We start from the raw sequence: 22,296 nt of genomic DNA, 5'->3' as shown, positions 1-22,296 counted from the left end.
ATTTATTTTTATTAATTTAATTCTATATATATTTTTTACATTATAGTATATAAAATCTAAAACTTTACCGGAAAAAAAAGTTCAGAAATGCAAATACTCGTGAATAAATGAAAGATGGTGACATCTTAAAATAACCGACTGTGATATAGTCACGTTTAAACGAAGGTGACAATATGCTCATATTTGGTAATATGGCCAAAAGATGAAACGTCTTTTTCTTTAATAAATAAAACGTTTGTTGAACACAATTTCATGAAAAACTCGTTTGAATATTACTATACTTTTGTACTTGAGATTAAAAAATTTGGGGTTGAAGAATAAATTTATTCATAAAATATCTAAAAAAAATTGTTCGTAAATTATCTATAGGATATTTGTGTTCCTAAAATATCTAGATATTTATTCATTTTATTTCTGTCACTCTCGTTCAGGTGTGGTATTAGTTCATATGTTCAAATTCCTGCCATGGTTTGTCCCTAAACCACATTTTAATGAGACAGGTACGACTCTAATACCATTTGTAACAATATTCCACACTCTTACTAGGAATGTTTCGTTCTCCTCTTCAACCAATATTAGATCTCTCAATAGACGCATTTTATAACCACGAGGCTGACATCAATACATAACAGACCAAAACGGACAATATCTATTAGCGATAGCCTTGAGCTATTACAGTGATATCATAGTTGTGTAGTGGAAGCATGGTGGGTCCATAACCCCAAATCGAAACTTGGGTTGTTGCAGTATTACAGCTCGGTTTATATTTTTAACCCCAATTTAGTTTTGTACCGTGATCGAGAGTATATGTGTTTACGAATTGATTTGTTGAATAGAAAAAACCCTAAATGTTATGTCCCACAGGTTTGTTCATCCCTAAAGTAGACGTTTCTCATGTGAATTCAACCTCACTTTCTCTCTCTCTCTTCCATAATTTAAGGTATTTATCTACTCGTCTTCTTCCTCCATCATCTCTATATAAGCAATAATAACCTCTCTCAATCTCTTCATTCAAAACCACTTTGAAACTCAAAAAAAACCCTTCATTTTATGCTTTTCCCATCACATTTAGCTTAAATTCTTTTGTTTTTCCCTTGTTTGAGAGGTTTAAGAACATGGGTTTGAGAGATATTGGAGCCACTTTGCCTCCTGGGTTCAGGTTTTACCCTAGCGATGAGGAATTGGTTTGCCATTATTTGTACAAAAAGATAGCTAATCAAGAAGCTTTGAGGGGCACTTTGGTGGAGATTGACTTGCATACTTGTGAGCCCTGGCAACTCCCTGGTATGTATACCTTTACAATCCGTCTCGTCTTTCTTAGTTCATATTTCGTTCGAAAACGTTCATGGGTTTGAGAGATTGAATCATCGACTTTTGAAAAAACGAGAGATCTCACGTCTGTTAACCGTGTCGAAACCTCTCCCTGACTGATGACAGTAATTGGGTGAACAATCCGAGTTAAAATCGGAGGGGTAAGGAAGAAGTTTTTGGTATAATGATCGGCTTTCCTAAAACCCTAATCTCGAAACGAGGATTTCCCACCTTAAGTTGATAATTATGGAGTTAGGTGAAAAGAACGACCCCACTTGATTATACGTTACTATCCGAACTACAACCATTGTACACATTATGTGTCACGGGATAATCGATGATATAATTAATCACAAAACACGATATCTAACTGATGAATTGTCGTGTTATAAATACTTTTAGCTTAATTTTTAAGCCATATTTGATTAGTTTTCTCATTTATTTTTTTCGTTTAATTATATTGATTTTGATAGAATATAGAGTATTAAGAATTATAGAGACGAGAATTCTCGAACCTTCGACTATAAAAAGAAAAATTATTATTATTAATGCTTTGTGTTTATATTTAACAATTTTTTTTACTGCATCATTAAGCTATATAATTTAAAATATTTGATCTTTTAAAGAAAAAATATATATATATATTTAGCATTTTGAAAATAAAAATAAAAAAATATTTAAAATTTAATAATTAAAAAAAAATTGTCAAATTTGTGTTAGTAATTAACTAAGAAAATAGTAGAGTTAAATAAAAAAATTAATCCTCTAAAAAAGAAAGAAAATTTGTTGGATAATTACGGGGATACCCTTAGGGCTGATAATTAGGTGTCTTACCATTAAGTCGTACTCGAAGAAAAGGTGGGGATAAGATGACGTTTTTTGCTCTCGATTGAAGAAGAAAAAGAAGATCGTGACAGTGGATGACAACCCGACAATCTTTTTCGAGTAGGGTTATTATTGTCAAAATTGTTAAGGACTTAATTGTCTGGTTTTAAAATTTAAGGACTAAATTGATATGATTAGAGTCGGGTCTATCATTTGATTAAAATTTAAAAATAAATAAAATAATAAATTTTTTGTGGTGGACTAATAAGAAAATGAAATAATTAGTATTTGTCGAGGGCGAATTGTATTCCCATATATGTCGAGAAGAGCATTATATCATAACTATGGTCCAAATACAAGCTTTGTTCTCTTCTCAAAAAAACTGATTCATTCAGAAAAAAAAAAAATATATATATATTTTTTTCAACATTCAAATGATTTTTGTGAAGATAATCTTCCCTATATCTGTTTCTATATTGATTTCCGATAGTTAGTAGTCGATCGAACTTCCTAGATCTTATCCTTGGAGGCATCTTGAATTCGAGGGCTCGTACCTCGGGTAGGGCGGCTGAGCTAGAGTGGGCTCAGCAGTCGACCTGTGGGTGCATGCAATATTGTGGATGAGTGTCTTTCGTATGTGAGTTGACATTGACATATACTAATAAGTACTCAATTTTTTTTTTATGAATGTAGAGGTAGCCAAGTTGAACGGGAACGAGTGGTACTTCTTCAGCTTTAGGGATCGGAAATACGCGACTGGGTTTCGTACAAATCGAGCAACGACAGCTGGGTATTGGAAGGCGACAGGGAAAGATCGAATGGTGGTGGATCCAACTAGAGGTGAGGTGGTCGGAATGAGAAAGACTTTGGTGTTTTATAGAAACCGAGCTCCGAATGGAATCAAAACTGGATGGATCATGCATGAGTTTCGTATCGAGACACCGCATATGCCTCCGAAGGTTTATTTCTTACCCTCTTTTCGAACTTTTATGTTCATATTTGGAGTTATATCGTAATTTAAATAAGAGGGTTTTTTTGGGAATGTCAACACGAACATAGCTAAAAACATCCTTAAAAGAAACAAAAATGAAGACATTGTTTGTTTATCGGTTGTACAGGAGGATTGGGTTCTATGCAGGGTGTTTTACAAGAGCAAGCCAGATCAGGACATGATAGAAGCAACAACATACAGCACCTCACAGTTTCCATTCGAGGCGGCGGCGGGGGCGGCGGGCGCTGCACCGTCGTCCTACTGCTTGCTGCCGAACCACGTCGAGTTTGTACCGGGTGACAACTCGAACGGGCTGCTGCCATGGGAGATGAGCATGGAAGAAGCAGGCTTGAGATCCTATGGAGTTGGTGATGCAAACGCACAAGAAATGAAGTATGAGATGATTGAAAACACCAACCAAAATGGGTTTCCTTTTAACTATTTTATTGCTTAAAAAAAAAAAAAAAAAAAAAAAAAAAACATGTTTATTGTTTTCTTGTTGAATTGAAGTGTTTGTGTACTGAAAGAGTTTTGGTTAAATGTTTTACTTTTTTTTTTTTTTGTGTTATTTTAGTGTTTTGTATGAATTATTATGATTTTTGCACGTGTTTCTATTTACTTTCCTAATTTGTTTCAAAAATACATTGAACTTTAAATATTGTTTAAAAAATATTCTTATATTTTCAAAATTTTTATTAATACTCTAATTCTTTTTAAAAAAATTCAAATATACCTTTAAATTTAAAAAAAAAAACGCCTTTAAACTTTTTTTAAAATATTCAAAAATATTTTTACTGTTGTATTATCTATGAGGTGTTTGACAGACATAAAAAAAATATTCATGAATTTTTTAAAATAATATTAAAATATTTGTAGATAATTTTTGAATTTTTTTTTTATAGAGGTACGAATGTTAGTTTTAAAATTTTAAGGATATTTTTTTAATTGAAGAATAGTATTAAAAAAATTAAATTAAAATATTAAATATTTTTTAAAGACTTTTTTTTAAAATTATTTTTAAAATGAATTTGAAATTTTAAAAAGTATTTTTATTAATTTAACGATAAAAAAATTTCATACGACTCAATTATAAAAATATGATCCTAAAAGTTAGGAGATGAAACAATTTCAGAATATTATTAAAGGTAAAATATTTGTAGATAATTTATGAGGGGTGAAGTTAAAGGGCGACTGCAATGTTTTAAAAATACTCATGAACTTATTGAAATAATGTTAAAATATTTGTACATAATCTACGAGGGGTAGACAAACGATAAATTCTTTTTTTTTTTTTTTTAATAAAGGTAAGAGATATTAAATTTTAAGGATATTTTTTAAACATAGTATTTTTTAATCGAAGAATATTATTAAAAAAAATTAAAAATAATATATTACTATAATATATTTTTTAAAATTATTTTTAAAATGAATTTGAAATTTAAAAAGAGCATTTTTATTAATTTAACAATAAAAAAAAATCACACGAACCAATAATAAAAATATGATCCTAAAAAATTAGGAGATGAAACAATTTTAGCGTACTTTCTTGTCTTCCATTGCAACTAAGAAGGCGGTGCGCTCAATTTCCCGCGATGCACCGATACATAGACCAAATTCAATGCGATTGCGATGAAATTCCAGCTTCTCTGATCGCAGCGTAGGCCACGTTTAGATTCAATGGCGCGACAAATCCTAGCCTAACCCGCCAACAACCACCACGTTCGCTACTTTTGAAGAATCACCCACCGAACTTTTTGATGCGCATTGCCTTCTAATTGCTCACAGGGGTGTATAAATTCCCTGGGTAATTCTTCATCTTTATCAATTTTGTTCTGCGGAAATGGCTGACAAGGAGATTTCGTTCCGCGGGAAAGAGGGTTGTGAAGATGTAGATGAGAAGAGTTCTACCGGCATCAAGGTACAAGCGATGCAATTTGCTTACGAAATTGATTCGCCTCTTTTCGTGGAGTTTAATCTCGAGATTGGCTCTGGATCTCGCTGTCTTCTCGTTGGCGCTAATGGATCTGGTACTCGAATCGTGTCTATTTTCTCTCTTTCTTTTTCGTTTGGTTTAGTGTAAGAATTTTAGGTTAAAATATGAATTCGAGGAGGGAGTGAAGTACGAAATCATGAAAAAAAATTTGCAGCCCCCTTTGTTTCTTGAATAATGTGCGATTACTAACCCATTAAAATGCTCCTGATATGGAATGATATGCGAATCTCTCTGGAACCCGTTCTTGCTTGTTTCTATTATTGATCATAGGAAATCTCCCGTGCGTAATTAACCATTTGAGCTTGTCTTAGATTAAGAAAATTGTATAACGACACTAAATTTTGCCCCTTGCGCTGTGGGAAGGTAGATTCAAATAATGCAGAAGGTAGATTCAAATAATGCAGAAAAGGTAATGGTTCCCATGGCAGACCTTTAGTGACATTGATACATGTTATCCACTTTTGTGCAGGGAAGACTACTTTGCTGAAAATTTTGGCTGGAAAACATATGGTTGGAGGAAGAGATGTGGTTCGGGTTCTAAATAGTTCAGCTTTTCATGACACTCACCTCGTATGTAGTGGTGATTTAGCCTACTTGGGAGGATCTTGGAGTAAAACCGTTAGCTCTGCAGTGAGTACTTGACTTACACTTCTTGTTTAAGCAATTAGCTGCTCTATTGTTTTATATATTTCTGTTCTTCTTGCATAGATAGCATTGTCCATGCCTTTATATGAAACAAGTATCTTTCGAGAAGTATGGACATAGATTTTCTCTGATTGTCTCAAACAAAGCGTCCGATGTCTTTGGTGCTTTACAAAGACAAAATCGTGCTCTTCGCTTTACAGATTTCAGTTGATTTCCTATAGTTTGATTGTTTCAGAATTCTCAGTGGTTCATGATGTAACGGCCTTTACTTCAGTGGTGGTTGATTTCCAACTAAATATAGTTTTCGTCGACATTGATTATGCTGTAACATGTTAGCATTGATCGTTTTCTTTTTCTTAACCCTGAACAGTAACTGATTACCTTCCATTTGGTTCTCTTACAAGAAAATGGATGAACTTTCTAATGCTGAATATATCCTTTTCTGAAAACTCAGGGCGAGGTTGCATTACAGGGAGACTTTTCTGCTGAACATATGATATTTGGAGGTGGGCTATGTTCAATTGTATTATATTTGCTGTGTGGGGGCATTATAACTGCGACCTTCTATTATTATTTCCTATTCTCATGTGGGGAGTAGATTTTTCTTTTCCTCCTCAAGTTAGGGGTTGCTTAGGATACTTAATAGGAAGCAAATTGATATTTGTCTTAATAAGGGATAGAGTACAAAAGATGGGGGTAAGAAACTCCCTTCTCTTCTATTCTGAGCTACTTGGAATACTTTACCTATAACAACCTTCACCCTCGAAAACCCTTTCTAGCATACTCACTATTTATGACTAATATGAAGATGAACCCCATAAGAAACCCTATTAATCTCCTCATGAGATCCACCATGTTCAGAGAGAGTAAGCTAAGTAACATGCTCGAGGGAAGAAATGAAAACGCTGATAAACTCTTTCGGGATCCTTCTTTGAGCCACTAATACTATCCTGTCATTGCTTTAATCCTCTTTGCATTCTGGAATTAAATTTTCACGTACTTGGTTCAATTTCAATAAGATGTATACAATATTTCCTTTTATCGGCTGCAAACCTGTACAACTTAATGCCCTTTATTTATGTTGATAGTCGAAGGAACGGATCCTGAAAGGAGAGATAGGTTGATTGACCTCCTTGATATAGATCTCCAGTGGCGAATGCATAAGGTATCTGATGGGCAACGTCGTCGGGTGCAAATCTGCATGGGCCTCTTACATCCTTTCAAGGTATTAAATATGGACGACTTTTCGCTTACTGTGGATGACTGAGTTGCTATTAAGTGTACTCTGATAATTGAGCCCATCCGTTCACTATGTCTAATTTCTGGACCATTGATTTTAAATTTCCCATAAAGCATTTCTGTATTGGACCAAGTCCTGTTCTATATTTGACGTTTGTCGAAATATCACAACAGCTTCATTGCCTGCTGATTTTCAATTCATGTTTTTGATTTGTCAGGTTCTCTTGCTAGATGAGGTCACAGTTGACCTTGATGTCGTTGCGAGGATGGACCTCCTGGACTTCTTAAAGGAAGAGTGCGATCAGGTTTGAATACTTTTCAATACTACAAGCAATTAGTATGTGTGCTAAATTATGCCCCATGACATGAATTTGGTGTAAATGGCAATATCATCCAGAATAGATGTAACTCTGCCATCTAGTAATCTTACAATTCCTGAATTTCATTCTGGGTTGGAAATTAAGATGATCATGGTATAACTGTTCATGATATCAATATTTTCATTGGCTTTGAGGTTCTGAATTCGGGTTGAAAGTTTAAACCTCCACCTCGACCATTGTAATGTCATATCGTCAAAAATAAATAAATATTTAGTGTTGGATATCGATGTTGATAAAAATACCGAACTCTCAAAGAAGATTACCCTTGAAATGGCTGAGATTAATTGAAGAACTGGCTGTTTTTTTGGACAGAGAGGAGCTACAATTGTATATGCAACTCACATATTTGATGGACTGGAGACATGGGCAACTCATCTGGCATATATTCAAGATGGCGAGCTAAGAAAGTCAGAGAAGCTGTCTGAAGTTGATGAGTTGAAGCATTGTGCCAATTTGCTTTCTGTGGTTGAGACTTGGCTGCGTGCTGAAACCAAACTCGAGAAGAAGAAGAAGAAGAACCCAATTCTCCCTCCATCCAACACGCAGAAGAACGTTTCTCCTTTTGGTTCGTCTCCTTTCTCGTCTTCCAGACATATGGCTTATTATCGCTAGCTTTCGTAGAATTATTTTGGGCATAGGATATAAGAAGATTGTTTCAGTTAAATGTGAGATATAGTGATAAAAGTAGAGAGAAATGGGGTTCACAAGTTTAGTATCCGGAGTGAGGTTTCTTTTTTGCCTTTTGAAAGTTTCTGAACTTCCTTGATCAACAATTTGATTCGTGCTTTGGCGTGGAATTGACAAGCTATGAATTATTTCTTACTTATGCCAAAACACCAATGGTGAGAACTGAGAATGATTTTCAATTTCTCGTTTTTATGAATTCAAAAGATCGGACATTTTTCATCCATTATCAGACAATCACTTATTCATAAACATTTATAAATCTCATGTGGTGCTGCTAATAGTTTGAATTTTTCACTTCATGAAAATCCTTTTCGCTCCACTTAGTCTTATCTCCATATATCTCCCAGTAGAGATATTATAGTGATAGGTTCTATAGGAATCCTATTTAGTCAAATACCTAGTAACCTAGTGACCTTTTGTTCAATTCAAATACCTAGTAACCTAGTGACCTTTTGTTCAATTCAAAGAAATTAACTCGAGTATTAAATTTTATATATATATAAAAAAAATCCAATGGATAGATGATTCCAAACCACATTTGAAAACTAAAAAATCCAAATCTAACCATAAAAAATTACATAAATAATTTTTTTTAAAAAAACTTTAATTCAATTAAAAAAAAAAAAAAAAAGAAGAGAAACATATTACACATCAAAGTTTTGTGCATATATATTAGAGAGTTTAAATATCATCCAGTACAACAACAACTTAACAAGGCAGTTTGGGTTTTTTTTTTTCTTTTCTTTTCTTCTTTTTTTTTCGTTTTTGGTTTTTTGGGTAAGTTTCTGAGTCTTACTACTACACTTCGTTCATACACTGCCACATCCATTGAGGGTTAATACTCTAAATAGTTAACCAAGGATCACACTCACCTCTTACCATCTTTCATCTCATTCAGTGAAGATATGCAGCAGCTTGGTACTGGTAAGCATTTCCAAAGTAGTTTCCATGAGCTGCAGGAGGCATGTTGTACATAGCTGAGCCCAAGAGCGGTGGGCAATGGTTGTCGTTAGGGGTCGGGTGATACATGTACGGTCGGTCGTACATGTACGGTGGGTATCTATCTGTCACTCTACCGTAGAAGTTCTTGTCAGCACCATTGTTGTTATTGACAAGAGGGGCATAACCAACACCATTTGCACGAGGTCGCTTTGGTTGAGGTTTTGTAGCCTCAGTCACCCTTTTCTGGTCGGCCTTAGCTTTCTCGAGCTGGATGACCCGTTTCTGAAGAGGGTCTACAGGGTATTGCTCTTCGAGTTTATGCTCTTCAATGCACTTGATTACGGCCTTAAGGGCAGTCAGCTCTCTGTCACTAACATCATTCTGAAATTTGTACAAAAACAATGAAGGAAAAGAAGAAACATCACATAATAGAGAAAGAAACGAAAATAGAACTAGCACACGAAGGGAGAGATAATGATAGATAGCGCAAAACGTCCTGTCTCGGGTTCGAGGATCTAACACCTGAATACTTTGATTCTAATAAAAGGAAAATTTGTACAAAAACAATGAAGGAAAAGAAGAAACTTCACATAATAGAGAAAGAAGCGAAAATAGAACTAGCACACGAAGGGAGAGATAATGATAGATAGCGCAAAACGTCCTGTCTCGTGTTCGAGGATCTAACACCTGCATACTTTGATTCTAATAAAAGGAAAATTCAATCTAGGAGAAACTCATGTCAACTGTAGCTCCCTAAGATGATCACAGGAAGTGTAAAAACAAGCTCCAGATTCAGTAACCAATATGAGATTCTAACATTATTCTTTGATTCAGATGAAGTAATTAAACAAAACTCGGTAAGTAATGAAAAACCTGTGCGGTGGGGGATGCATTTCCAGGTTTGGCTTGTGAAGACACTTTCTTGGCCTCCTTGAGATAGGACTTCAGCAATGGCACTGGAAAGAACTGCTCTGTAAGTTCAAATGCAAAAGCCAAATTCACTGCGTCAATTTGCCTTCCACTGTTAACCAATACTTCGATGACACCTGGAGAACGACGGGCAAAGAAACCATTAACAAGAATGAAAAGGACTAAGTTGAGGTGAATCCGCATCCAATACCCTATACTGCATATACCTATCCAAACTAATCAAATCTTCTGAAAGATAGTGTTGAGATAGAACAAAGAAAGAATGAATTACGATTAAAATATACGATCTTCCATAAATATCCTTCTCAACATTTTTGTTCGGGCCTACTTGCACGCACCTCCATTGACCCTACTATATTTGGTTGTCAAATAGCTTCTTGACATTGTCCATTTAAGAATGAAAGACTGACCTGGCATTTTGTCTGATAACCCTAGAGATCGACATAAATCAGCTGCTTGGCGTCGACGGGAGACCATTGGCACAAGCCTGGATAACTCTACATCATTAAAATCAGATGCAATGCCAAAAGTATCCAGAAGCTGCAAAAAGGCATGAGCCTCCAATGAGTTGCCATTACTAGCATCCACATCAAGAGCATCCAACTTTGGTTTCCATTCTCCAGCAATTTTCTTTGCTTGCATCTTGACTTCGGCTGACATCACTTTAGAAACAGATTCAGCATTCATAGTTTTCAGCAAAATGCTTAAACATTCCATCAACATGATGCAGGTTCGGCGAGAACCCAGTAGATCTGAGTTTTTCTTTCCATCCAAGTTAGCAACTTCTCCACTGTAGAAATCTTCCAAGGAGTCCAAAACCATACAGGCTGGGTTTGCTGCGGCTTTTAGTGCAAATGGAATCTCCTCCCTTACTGCAGCAAGGTTCTTCCGATTGTCAGATATAAATTTGTGCAGCCCTGCAGAGTCCATCTCTTGACATAATTGTACTAATTGAGGATAAGACTTGACACCAAAGTGTTCATCATCATTAGGAGTATCTTTCAAACCATCTGAGTTATTTTCACTATTCAAAGAATCAGGTGGTTTATCTACCACATTTGGTTCCCCACTTTGATAGTCATCAGGGCAAGAAGGCGTTTCTGATGCCACCTTCCTGTGCTTCTCTCGTGCATTAGCAACAGCAAATGCCGCAGCATCTCTTTTCTTTTGAAGACACTCCAGTGAGGCTGTCTCTTTAGCCAAAATAGCAGCTTCCCGATTCTCTAACTTTTGACGTGCCTCTGTTGTTTTGGTTTCATATTCCCTTTCTTGGTCTTCTAACTCATCAAAACGCCTCTTCAAGGATTTCTCTAGCCCATGGAAATGTTCTTCAAGCTCTTTCCATTTCAAGTTGAGTGTTAATGCTTTGTGGCTTTCAAGCTCAGCAAATGCTTTCTGAAGCTGTTGTATCTTAGAGGTTGTAGAGTCGATCAGCGTTTCAACTGAATGTGTGACATCCATGGCAAAGGAGCTGAAGATAATAGGAAGATAGAGATGATAAGCTGTCGATTTGGATTTATTACTTCAATTCAACTTACATGAAATAAAATACATGTAAGTAAAGCTCACACTTAATACACCAATAAATGGTAGCCATTGTAGTGGTAACTAATAAATAAACAATAAAAACTAGAGCAAAATCCATTTCAATGAACATCAAAGAGGTAGCAGAGCCAAATGGAAAATGCAACACTTTGGATAGTGTTTAATGATCAAAAAGAGAAACACATATTACGGGCGATGAAATTTACAAAAACGATCAAGGCACTTGGAATAATAGTTCATAACCTGTATTTTTCAAACAAAAAATCATGAAATTTCAACAAAGAGAACTCCTTCATTAACTGTAGATGGGCTGATTACACTTTAATGTGGAATATTCTCTACTTCATTGTTAACAAAACTACGCAGATTAAAGCTATCAGTCTGGCTTCCCAGATTCATCATTCCTGGTATTGTTTGATTCATTAATGTGGGACTTCTTCATTCATTTATTTCATTTTATCTCCTCGCTCTTAATCAATGGAATTTCTACACGTTAGTTGAAAAACAACCTCCATTGCTACATAAGAGAATCAATACTAAACTGCTTGCAGAAACAGCCTCCTGCATGGATTGCTTCTCTGCATCTTATAAATCAAGACCACTCATAGGACAAAACAGAGCCGAGCTTTATTCGTTCAGATCCTAAAAGGAACAAAATGCCCAGCAACAGGAAGACATTCAAACGAGCCTCGTTTTCGGGAAAATGGGATATTACATTTCGAATAATTTGCTATCCAAATGACTAAAACGCATTTCCACCCTAAACTGAACCCAATTCAACAAAACAAAGCAAAGCGATGATAAATAGCATCAAACAGAAAACCCCTTCCAGAAAAACACAGCAGCAGCTCAAATTTGGAAAAGGGGACTCCATAATCGAATCCTCGAGACTTGAAATTCTCCAAAGAAGAAAAACCCAGAAACAATTAGAAAAGAAATGGATCTAGGTAAGTGAGAAAAGCGGATTACCCGATTGATTGAGTGAGAAACGCAATAGCAATTACTCCGGAGCCTGCAAATAAATGCTTGACCTAGCACACTAAATACAAACATCCAAACCAGAGAGAGATAAGAGGAAGAAAAATGGAGGAAAGAGGAAAGTGGAATAGGGACGATGAAAAGTATTTATTGCAGGCACTCAGCCACACCACCAGTCGCTCTCTTTCCCTCGCCTTCCTTCGGGCACTCCCGTTTTTTATATTTCCCCTCCCATGTAAAATTAATTTTTATAAAAATATCACCAAAATAAATCCTTTTAATTTTTTTTTTTAAATTTTAATAAAATAATTTCAATATTAATTTTATAATACTTCAAAAATACTCCTAAAAAATATCTATGAAATTTTAAAAGCAATATAAAAAAAAAAATAAAAATATTCGTGTAAAATGTTAAATGTAAATTAAGAATGTGGACAAATTTTATGATTTATTGAAAAAAAAAAAACAAATACGTAAATAAAACAAATAAATTTGTTGTTTGGTAGCTGTTTTGTACTTTAACTAAAACAAATATGATTCGATTCCTTTGGTATTTTTTTTGTTTTTCTCTCATTTTCTCACAACATTTTGTTTTTATTCTTTTATTTCATTTTATTTTATTAAATTATGTAATATCATATTGGCTAAATTAATTAAAAAAATATTTTTATTTTTAAAATATCCATAAATTTTGAAAAATTGAATTAATACCTTATAAAATTTATAAGTGGAATGTTACGTTAGAATTATATTTAAAAAATTACTTTTAATATTTTTTGAGTGAGATTCCATATGATTGGAGAGAGAAAGGGAGTTATGTGTAATTCTTTCAGTACACGACAATATCAACTAGCAGTGAATTGGTGTGGATATTAAAATTTTTAAAATTATTATTATTTAAATGTTTAAATTAAACGGTATAACCAAACCAACCTACAGCCACACTACAGCATTCCATTGTCCTTCCCTCGAAATCCAGAGTTCATAATCTCCCGCCAAAATCCCAAATGAGGATCGCGGAAATCCCATCGCCTTCTCAAGGTCCGTCTCAATCTCAATCTCAATCCCAACAACAACAACCACATTCACAATTTCGATTCGATCTTTTCAATCCCATTCTTCTCCAAATCGAATCCTCAATCAAGAAGGCGGAGTTCCTCTCATCCGCTTCCGCCGCTGATCACCCTCTCTCTCCGATCATCCCTGATGATCTCCGCCATTCCCTCACTCTTCTTCCTCAACTCACCCCCTTCCCCAATTCCACCAAACTCCATATCTGGAAGCTCAGTTACCGACTATGGAACGCTTGCGTCGACCTCGCCAACACCTCTGCCACCCGCCGATCGTCTACTGAGCATGCTAATCTCCGCCATGTCGCCTCGGACCTCCTCTATATCGCCGGCGATGTCGATGGAGTCCCCTCCCCTGCAGCCAAGTCCGCTTCGTTTTACTACAAGACCGGATTGATATGGCACACTCTCAAGAACTTCGAACTCGCCTCCAGTTGCTTCGAGAGGGCTTCGGATATTGTCTCGAAGTTGGATCTCACCACGGTCGCCGATGCCGGCGCCAAGAAGCTTCTATTGGATCTGAATATCGCTAGGTCTCGAACGGCTTGGCAGGTCTCTGACAGGAATCTTGCTGTGGTGCTTCTGAGTCGAGCGAAAGGTTTGATGTTCGGTTCGCCAGAGCATTACAAAGCGCTGGGAGACGAGTACTTGGCGTTTGGGAAGATCGAGCTATCGAAGGGGGAAACTCATGCGTTCCGTGAGGCTTTAAAGCTGTTGAACGAAGCTCTGGAACTGTACGAGAAAGGTCTGCGTTTAGCAAGAGCTAGAGAGGAGATGGTTGAGTTTAAAGCCCTACGATCCAAGACACTGAGGTTCATTTCAGCTGTTCATCTGCAGGTTGAAGAGTTCGAGAGTGTAATCAAGTGTGTGAGGCTTTTGAGAGATGGAGATTGTGGGGATAATCATCCAAGCCTGCCGGTTTTGGCTATGAAGGCTTGGTTGGGGCTAGGGAGGCATGGAGAGGCCGAGAAGGAGCTGCGAGGGATGATTGAGAACAAGGGAATTCCAGAGAGCGCTTGGGTTTCGGCTGTGGAAACTTACTTCGAGGCGGTGGGAGGAGCTGGAGCAGAGACAGCCATGGGTGTGTTCATGGGGCTATTGGACCGTTGCCATGTCAGTGCAGGGGCGGCGGTGCGAGTGGCTCACAAGGTAGTTGGCCATGCGGGCGAGGTCTCGGAAGTGAGGGCCAGAGTTGCGGCGAAGCTGGTGTCAGATGAGAGGGTGCTGACACTCTTTCGCAAAGAGCCTGCTGCAAAACATAGAAAAACAATGTACACCCTGCTTTGGAATTGGTAAGTACATCGACACAATTGAATTAGTTTGTCATAAGTTGAATGAGTTCATATGCCATTAGTTAGTGGTTCCTATTTATCATTCGATAACTTTAAAGAATCATGCGGCTATAGGGAAATTTACGTCATAGAAAGACAAATGCATATAGGGGGAGGCAAATGCAATGCCATTCTATTAGAGGATACTGTATTACAACCACCATGAAAGTTCATGTTCATTTCTAATGTCGATGAAATACAAGAGAAGAATCAAATTTTATTTTACTCATCATGTTCTTATATTTATTTCACTTTCTGGTCTTTGAATTGTCAAACCTTCTATTTTTGTATATAAATTTTGCAATGAAAATAATTTTTAGCGCTGAATGCTAGTTTTCTTGTCTTCTTCAATGAAGTATTTAGTAAAACCGTGTATGTCCATTTATTTATTAGGTTAGGTGTTATAATTTGAAACAGAATCGAATTTTTCGTTGAATGATGAATGAAAAATTTCCTATAGGGATTAAAATTGAAAGACTGAAGTAGAATGTACAAAAATTTGAAGATGAAAGCTAGAGAATGAAATGATATAAATATGAACAAATTTAAATAGTTTATTTTTTTCCTTTTGTTTTTCTTTCCAGTGCCGCAGATCATTTTCGGTCAAAAGGATACGAGATCAGTGCTGAGATGTTTGAAAAATCAATGCTTTACATTCCATACGACATTGAAAATAGAAATCTTCGGGCCAAAGGCTTTAGAGTTTTATGTCTTTGTTATCTTGGTCTATCTCAGCTTGATCGAGCTCAAGAATATGTCAATGAGGCTGAAAAGGTACGATAAACCATTCAAAGGAAGCTTAAGTATAGTATCAATTTCTAAGAATCTGGGTCTTACAAATTTTCAGCACCTTGAGTAATATTCATAGTGCTATTTTCTCCTCTTCTGCAGCTAGAACCCAGCATAGCTTGTGCTTTCCTAAAGGTACTCGCTCTCCCTCCCTATTACACCTGTTATAAATATAATGAAGGTTTATTAGATCTATTTTTTGTGATATTTTTCTGATTTACCATGCTAAATGATTGATTGAACTTGATGTTTATCGCTACTTGTGCAGTTCAAAATTTCTCTTCTAAAAAGTGACAATACGGCCGCCATTGGTCAAATCCAATCCATGATGTCCTGCCTTGATTTTACGCCAGACTTTCTCTCACTCTCTGCTCATGAAGCTGTTGCTTGCCGTGCTTTTCCTGTTGCAGTTGCCTCTCTTTCGAGCTTATTAGATTTTTATTCCACAGGAAAATCTATGATAGCAAGAGAAGTGGTTGTACTACGCACCTTAGTTACCATCCTCACTCAAGAACCCAGCGATGACTCAGAAATCTTCGGAGTACTGAAACGCGCTTGTGAAAGGGCAATTGAACTTGGGGCTGGTTGCTTCTTTGGAGAAGGGGAAGCAGGGAAGCGGGAACAAAATTGGTTTGCTGTGGCTTGTTGGAATCTTGGGACAAGAATGGGGAGGGAGAGGAAGTTTGAATTATGTGCAGAATTTTTGCAGTTGGCTTCGAAGTTTTACACTGCTTTGTCTGATGAAGAGCAAGTCGACGAAAACAATGTCATAGTTTTTAGATCACTGACTCTGGCTGTAACTGCTATGATAGCTTCTGAAGAACAAACAAATACCACACTGTCAAACGCCAAAATCAAACAAGCCAAAGAATTGTTAGATAGAGCTGGTAAGGTAAGGACTATTCTTTTTTTCGTTTGATTGATATTATGTTGGGTGTAAGCAGGACAGTTCGTTTTCTTTGTGGCTAAATTCAGTGATGAAACTAATTTTTGAAGCCCAACGGACCTAAATTCACCGATTAACAATTTAGATTGAACCAGCCAAATAGGTAAAAATTGATCTAAATTGAACCTATCTGACTATTTTCCAGTTTTGTACTTATGAAAAGTAAGTCTGTCAACCAACCGGTATGCTATACTTCAAACTAACTGCACTTAGCTGAGTGAGATTTTCAGGCTCTTTTATTGTGGCTGCATTGTGAATTTGCTTTCTATCCGTTGTGATTGAAAATCTTTTATTTATGCAGATTATGAAGCTCATTTCCACAGAAAAGAAAGTCAACAACGAAGAGATTCATCGCCTAGAGGCAGAAAACTTATTCATCTACACGCTTAGTGCCTATGATATATATGGAAGGCTGAACGATTCAGGGTCACAACAACTGCTGGTGAAAAGGTTTGCGAGCTCAAAGGTTTGCAATTACAAATATCTGCTTCAGATTGGCCTATACGCTTTGCAGGGTACTCGATTCAATCAAGATGTAGCCAACTTCGCACTCAATGAGTGTCTGTCAGCGCTACTCTCTTCCCCATCTCCGGACTATCATACCGTTGCTCTTGTTTTCCGGAAGCTTATTGCCATAACAAGCATTAGCAAGGGAGAGGCAGATGATGATGCCGTATATGAAATGTACAGGCAAGCTTATAGGATAATGGTGGGGTTGAAGGAAGGTGAGTATCCATTGGAAGAGGGGAAATGGCTAGCTATGACAGCGTGGAACCGGGCATCCGTGCCTGTTAGGATGGGACAGAGTGATATGGCAAAGAAATGGATGGATTTGGGGCTGGAAATAGGCAGACATGTTGGAGGAATGGAGACTTACTGCGCATGCATGGAGGAGTTCGTTAATGGCTTCCAGAACAAGTCCTCAATGCAGACAGAATAATTGACTGTGAGTATCAGATCTATACAACTCTTTTTTCTCATTTTGGCACGCGAATACTAACATGGTAACAGAATGAAAGGGAATAAACTGTGAGTATCAAGGAGTTCGTTAGTTTGCCCCCTAACTAATTGAAGATTTTTGAATGAAGTGTATTAGTTTTTATTGATTTTAGTTTGGGTGGCTTTCCTTTTCCTTTTCTTTCTCCTCATCCTTTATCTTCCTTCCCCTTCACTTTTTTCTTCTTTTCTTCCCTTGGGCACCATTTTCTTAATTTTCATGATTGAAAGATTAGTAAAATATAGTTAGAAGGTGAATTTTGTTCACGGTATAAAATGTTCCAACTCACATTTGTTAGATTGCCTAACCATACTCATCTGTTTGAAAGCAAAACTCGAGCTAGTCTTCCTACCCTGTTGTTTGACGGAGGATGATCTAGAGAATTGTGGAATACAATTTTAATGGAGATGAAAAACATGACATTTTTTATTAGTTGCATTACGCCTCTAATGTCCCCAGAAGCACCTCATGCTATACTTGCAAATGATCAAGTATTATTTTCGTTTATTCTTAAGTCGCTTGGCCTTGTGCTTCATGTATAAATATCACTCCATTGTCATGTAATTATTCATTGAGGAATGTCGAAGTGCCTTCATTTGCTTAAATCTTGAATTGCACCAACTGTATAAGGAGCAAAAAGACTAAATTATGTATTATATACAGCTAGTTGCCAAAAAATTGGAGTCTACAACAACCACATGGAAACAATAGCCGCCTCTTAATAGTATTGTAGTCAACTTCTCTATGCAGAACAAGATGATCAGCTCAAAACTTGTAAGTCTTTCATTTCCTTGGCTTTGAGGGAGTGGGAGAAGATGGTGGTTTCAAATCTGGGTACTGCCATATATCAGTGTTATAGAAAACGGAGTCAGTCTGTAAATCACATGCACAGAAAATCCACAATGAAAGTAAATACAAACACTAAAATCATGACTCATCTTTTACTGAATCAAATTTAATATTGTCTCCAATATGTAATGAAGCATGCATTTTCTATTAACTGAGTGACTTTCAGACATTTTTGAAGCTAGTGTTTTTAGATGAAACACTTGATACAAGCAGTTTAAGGAAAACCGCTAATTAAATGGTTTCCTTTGAGGCATTTCAAAGGCTTTTGATTGTTTTTATATTGCTTAGAAGCATATTGGACTAGATAATCTACATACAAAACTTCCAATGTGCTTTTGTATTTTACTTGAGCTTAGACCTTCTTTTTCTCTACTTATAAAGAGTGAAAAATCAGTTCATACTTAAAGATGTATTAGTTGACAGAGTGAATTTACGTTTGGATAAGGAGACGATGACCTTGACCGAGTTTTCAACTTGGACTCGGTGTCTGACGATGCATTGACATGGAGGGGTGAAGTTTGGATATCTCCATTGGAGGATTTCAAAGATGGAACAGCCTCTTTGTCTACACTTTGTTGAACAACTCCATTAGTCCCAAACTTTTTGGAAGCTTTAGCCTTTTTCCTTCTGCTAATGTGAACAGAAGGCGGTAACAAGGACTCCTGTATCGCCTGCAAAGAGGATGAAAATAAGTAACAGAAAGCTTTACCTAAATTAGAATAGAGTCTAACCTCTGCTTTCTAAATTCCACCAAGTCATGGTTTGGAAAGAAAAGAAATTAAAGAACCTTTTCATCCTACTGTCAACACAGGTAGTAGGTATGGAATCTGAACAGAGAAATTAAGGGTGAGAATGAAAACTCGAAAAAAAACTGCTGTACTAACTTGAATCAAATAGTTAACGTTGGTTGATTAAGTTTTATACACTTTCAAAATGGAAAAACTTCGGTCGATTTGAAAAGTTCCTTGGGATGAATTCTTATCGTTTTTGGGGTTCTTGAATAATTTAGATCTAAAGGTCTTATTCTTCGAATAATTTAGATCTAAAGGTCTTATTCTTCAACAAGGTTGTTAGATCAAATCCCAAGAGCTTCATAACAGAACAAGAATAAGTGATCGTATGACTTGTGGGGAAACAGGTTGGAACTCTCGTAGGACAAACAAAAATGGAAATCAATTAGAAATTAAGAAGCCAAGATAAAAGGGTGTGACGATTAACGAACCATCGCCTATCTTGCCAACCTGATTTAACATTGGATCAAAGCAAGAGGTCTTGTATTCGAACCCCTTTAAAGTCAATTCCGCTCCAACTAATAGGGAATCCACAAATGATACAATCAAATTTACCTTAATCCATCAACTCAAGCTTTTAGGTTGATTAGTCATCTAACAAGATTCAATATACTTCCACAATCAACCAAGAGTGGATAGATGGGCTGAGTCTTGTATCTCCTTATACAACACCTTGATATAAAGAAATCGACTTGACCCAATACCTTTGGATCATATTCTAAGCATAAATAATGGTTGGTTTGAATGATGGAGGAAGAAAATGACCAAGAGAAGATGAGTTGGATTATGACAATAGGTGATTGTAGGATGTAGCCTATGCTAGTGGTACTAGAGAAGCATAAAGCAAGCTCTACCAACCGTGCCTAGAGGAACGTCAACCATTTTTGCCTCTAAGTTCTCGAGTTAGGAAACCCACTCGACTTCACCACCTAGAAGAGAAAAGTAACACGATGATGATTGTGGTTAATAGGAAATGGACATGAGCAAGGTAGAGATGGAAGAGATCGAACATGGGAATATTGGAGATCCTGAGTAGAATGTCGAAGGAGGTACATTGATTTAGAAGAGGACGAGGCCCGAGGATGACCTTGGCTTTCGATGTTTAGCTATTTTTCCCCACTTTTCGTTACTCTCTTTTTTCAATGAATAACCCAACTTCATTGAGAAAAAAAATGAAAGAATACCAAAACTAAGGGGCCACCAGAAGAAAGAGCCCCCAAAAAGGAGGCAAGAAAACAAATCAAAATAAACATTACAACGCATCATGATTAAGCCTTCAACTAAAACATGAGTATATTCATCAAGTAGATTAGCAAAAGGAGGACACATACCAACCACCCTTTTTCGCCCCTAACACCATCCTTGATTGCATAAGCCTCCTTGAACCCATTCTTGAACAATAACTCGGCCACTTTCATGGAGTTACCATCAAAACTACCTTAGACATTAAAAGCGTAGCACGTTATGAATTGAACTCATATAATTGGGAAGACAGCAAAGTTTGAAACAGTGAAATTCGGGGTCTTCCGTTTAGTTTTAGGCCCCATTAGCTAAATAGGAAAACCATAAGACATGACTCAGGCCATGATAACTACAACAGTGTTAGCTATTGAAGTTTGCACATTTATGGAGTACACCATATTCCTCTCTTTCTCTCTTTCTGTAACAGCTTAATCTACCTCTAGCAGATATTGTCTGTTTTGGCCTGTTATGTATTGTCATCACCTTCACGGTTTTAAAATGCATCTACTAGGGAGAAGTTTCCACATTATGAGATCCCACGTCAGTTGGAGAGTGAAACGAAGCATTTTTTATAAAGGTGTGGAAACCTCTCCCAAGCAGACATGTTTTAGAACCGTGAGGCTAACGGGTAATGGGTCAAAGCGAACAATATCTGCTAGCCCAGCGGTAGGCTGGGGCTGTTACACTTTCCCTCTCTCAATCTTCCTCTCTCCCATGTTTCACTCTCTTGGCCTCCCTCGCTCATCTCTCTCCATCTTCCCCACTGCCTCCAGCGTGCAAAAAACTAAAATAAAAGTATGAAGATCACACAAATCCATTTTCATTTGAAGTAAATGGAAACAACTTACTTGTCCAGGACAAATACTTGAGTATCAGCACCATCTCCAAAGCCGTTCTTCACCTTCTTCACAAACCCATCTTGATCCTCCTCTGAATACACAACCTGCACCACATCCTTATTCAAAATCCTCAAATTGGGAGACCCTAAAAACGCCAAGCTCTTTTCATCTCTAATATCCAAGAGCTGTGCATTTGGGTCATCCCGAATTCTGCGAAACGCATCAATGGCAGAAATGAACTTGTACTTCCTTAGAAAATAGTAGTCAATCAAGGGTATCCCAACAAGCCAAATGAAAGTACACCCAGCAACAAAAAATGGGTATCGGTTGAAAAAGTCATCAATTGAAACTAAAATGGACTCCAAGTTTATCTTATCGGAAGAAGCTTGGTCGGTTTCCAAGGCGAGGCTAGGGAGAGGGGAGAGAAGGAGCTGAGTAAGAGCAAAAGGGAGATGGGATTTCACCAATTGGTGAAATGGGGAGGTTTTTGCGAAGAGGAAATGGGGGTTTTTGAGAGGCTTTGTTGAAGGATTGGTAGGGTTTTGAAACGGGGTTTTGTTAATGGTGGGAAGATGGGCGCCATTGAAGACGCTGAGAGGTTTTGAATTGAAGGGAATGAGCGAAGGGGATAGAGAGATTGGTTTGTGAGAGGGAAGTTTGTGGAGCAATAGGGAGGAAGAGGAGAGGTAGAGGGAGTGCGACTCCATTAGAGAGCTCTGTAATGTCTGGAAGAATGGGAGACGGGTTGGGATAAAATCCAACCCAATCTAATCTGTAAATTGATTTTTATTCTAAATAAATAAAAATAATTGACCATACTATCTACTTTTCTGTCCGCAGGGAAAATTTAATTCGGTTAAATACTATTTATTTTAATCTTTATTTTATAATTGGGAGACTGAAGTGAGCTAGTTAAATAGACATTTCTATTTATCTATACATTCTATATTTATGGTTATTAACGGATCATTTTGAG

At 36.8% G+C, this 22,296-nt stretch overlaps 5 protein-coding genes across 6 annotated transcripts; 3 read left to right on the top strand and 2 right to left on the bottom strand.

Moving 5' to 3' along the window:
* Positions 1–999: 999 nt before the first annotated feature.
* Positions 1,000–3,687, top strand: LOC111807440 (NAC domain-containing protein 21/22). The gene is made up of 3 exons (XM_023693173.2): positions 1,000–1,284; positions 2,830–3,095; positions 3,255–3,687. Exons 1-3 carry the CDS (start codon positions 1,116–1,118, stop codon positions 3,579–3,581), a joined length of 762 nt encoding a protein of 253 aa, XP_023548941.1. The 5' UTR covers positions 1,000–1,115; the 3' UTR covers positions 3,582–3,687.
* A 966-nt stretch (positions 3,688–4,653) lies between these two features.
* On the top strand, positions 4,654–8,218 carry LOC111807585 (ABC transporter I family member 19). The gene is made up of 6 exons (XM_023693365.2): positions 4,654–5,154; positions 5,590–5,750; positions 6,220–6,271; positions 6,854–6,990; positions 7,223–7,309; positions 7,697–8,218. Exons 1-6 carry the CDS (start codon positions 4,968–4,970, stop codon positions 7,994–7,996), a joined length of 924 nt encoding a protein of 307 aa, XP_023549133.2. The 5' UTR covers positions 4,654–4,967; the 3' UTR covers positions 7,997–8,218.
* A 497-nt stretch (positions 8,219–8,715) lies between these two features.
* LOC111806855 (FRIGIDA-like protein 3) lies at positions 8,716–12,619 on the bottom strand. Its single transcript, XM_023692355.2, has 4 exons — positions 12,458–12,619; positions 10,354–11,414; positions 9,887–10,059; positions 8,716–9,394 (listed from the first exon to the last, which is right to left on the bottom strand). The coding sequence occupies exons 2-4, from the start codon at positions 11,402–11,404 to the stop codon at positions 8,966–8,968; spliced, it is 1,653 nt and encodes a 550-aa protein (XP_023548123.2). The 5' UTR covers positions 11,405–11,414; positions 12,458–12,619; the 3' UTR covers positions 8,716–8,965.
* Positions 12,620–13,412: 793 nt separating this feature from the next.
* ATSPO22 (Tetratricopeptide repeat (TPR)-like superfamily protein) lies at positions 13,413–18,416 on the top strand. 2 transcript variants are annotated; one of them, XM_023692831.2, is made up of 6 exons: positions 13,416–14,828; positions 15,452–15,641; positions 15,759–15,791; positions 15,925–16,548; positions 16,904–17,548; positions 18,263–18,416. In XM_023692831.2, the coding sequence occupies exons 1-5, from the start codon at positions 13,474–13,476 to the stop codon at positions 17,540–17,542; spliced, it is 2,841 nt and encodes a 946-aa protein (XP_023548599.2). In that variant the 5' UTR covers positions 13,416–13,473; the 3' UTR covers positions 17,543–17,548; positions 18,263–18,416. The 2 variants fall into 2 exon arrangements, with proteins under 2 accessions (XP_023548601.2, XP_023548599.2); XM_023692833.2 differs by lacking the exon at positions 18,263–18,416 and having other exon boundaries at positions 13,413–14,828; positions 15,925–16,543; positions 16,904–17,136.
* LOC111807217 (Rhodanese/Cell cycle control phosphatase superfamily protein) lies at positions 18,159–22,089 on the bottom strand. Its single transcript, XM_023692834.2, has 4 exons — positions 21,330–22,089; positions 20,571–20,673; positions 18,883–19,119; positions 18,159–18,436 (listed from the first exon to the last, which is right to left on the bottom strand). Exons 1-4 carry the CDS (start codon positions 22,025–22,027, stop codon positions 18,383–18,385), a joined length of 1,092 nt encoding a protein of 363 aa, XP_023548602.2. The 5' UTR covers positions 22,028–22,089; the 3' UTR covers positions 18,159–18,382.
* Positions 22,090–22,296: the final 207 nt, after the last annotated feature.

The sequence above is a fragment of the Cucurbita pepo genome, chromosome 12 (genome assembly GCF_057944985.1).
Source record: "Cucurbita pepo subsp. pepo isolate OVF chromosome 12, ASM5794498v1, whole genome shotgun sequence".
Taxonomy (NCBI): Eukaryota; Viridiplantae; Streptophyta; class Magnoliopsida; order Cucurbitales; family Cucurbitaceae; genus Cucurbita; species Cucurbita pepo.
The sequence above is the reverse complement of the archived record's forward strand: the minus strand, read 5'-3'. Positions and strand labels throughout refer to the sequence as shown.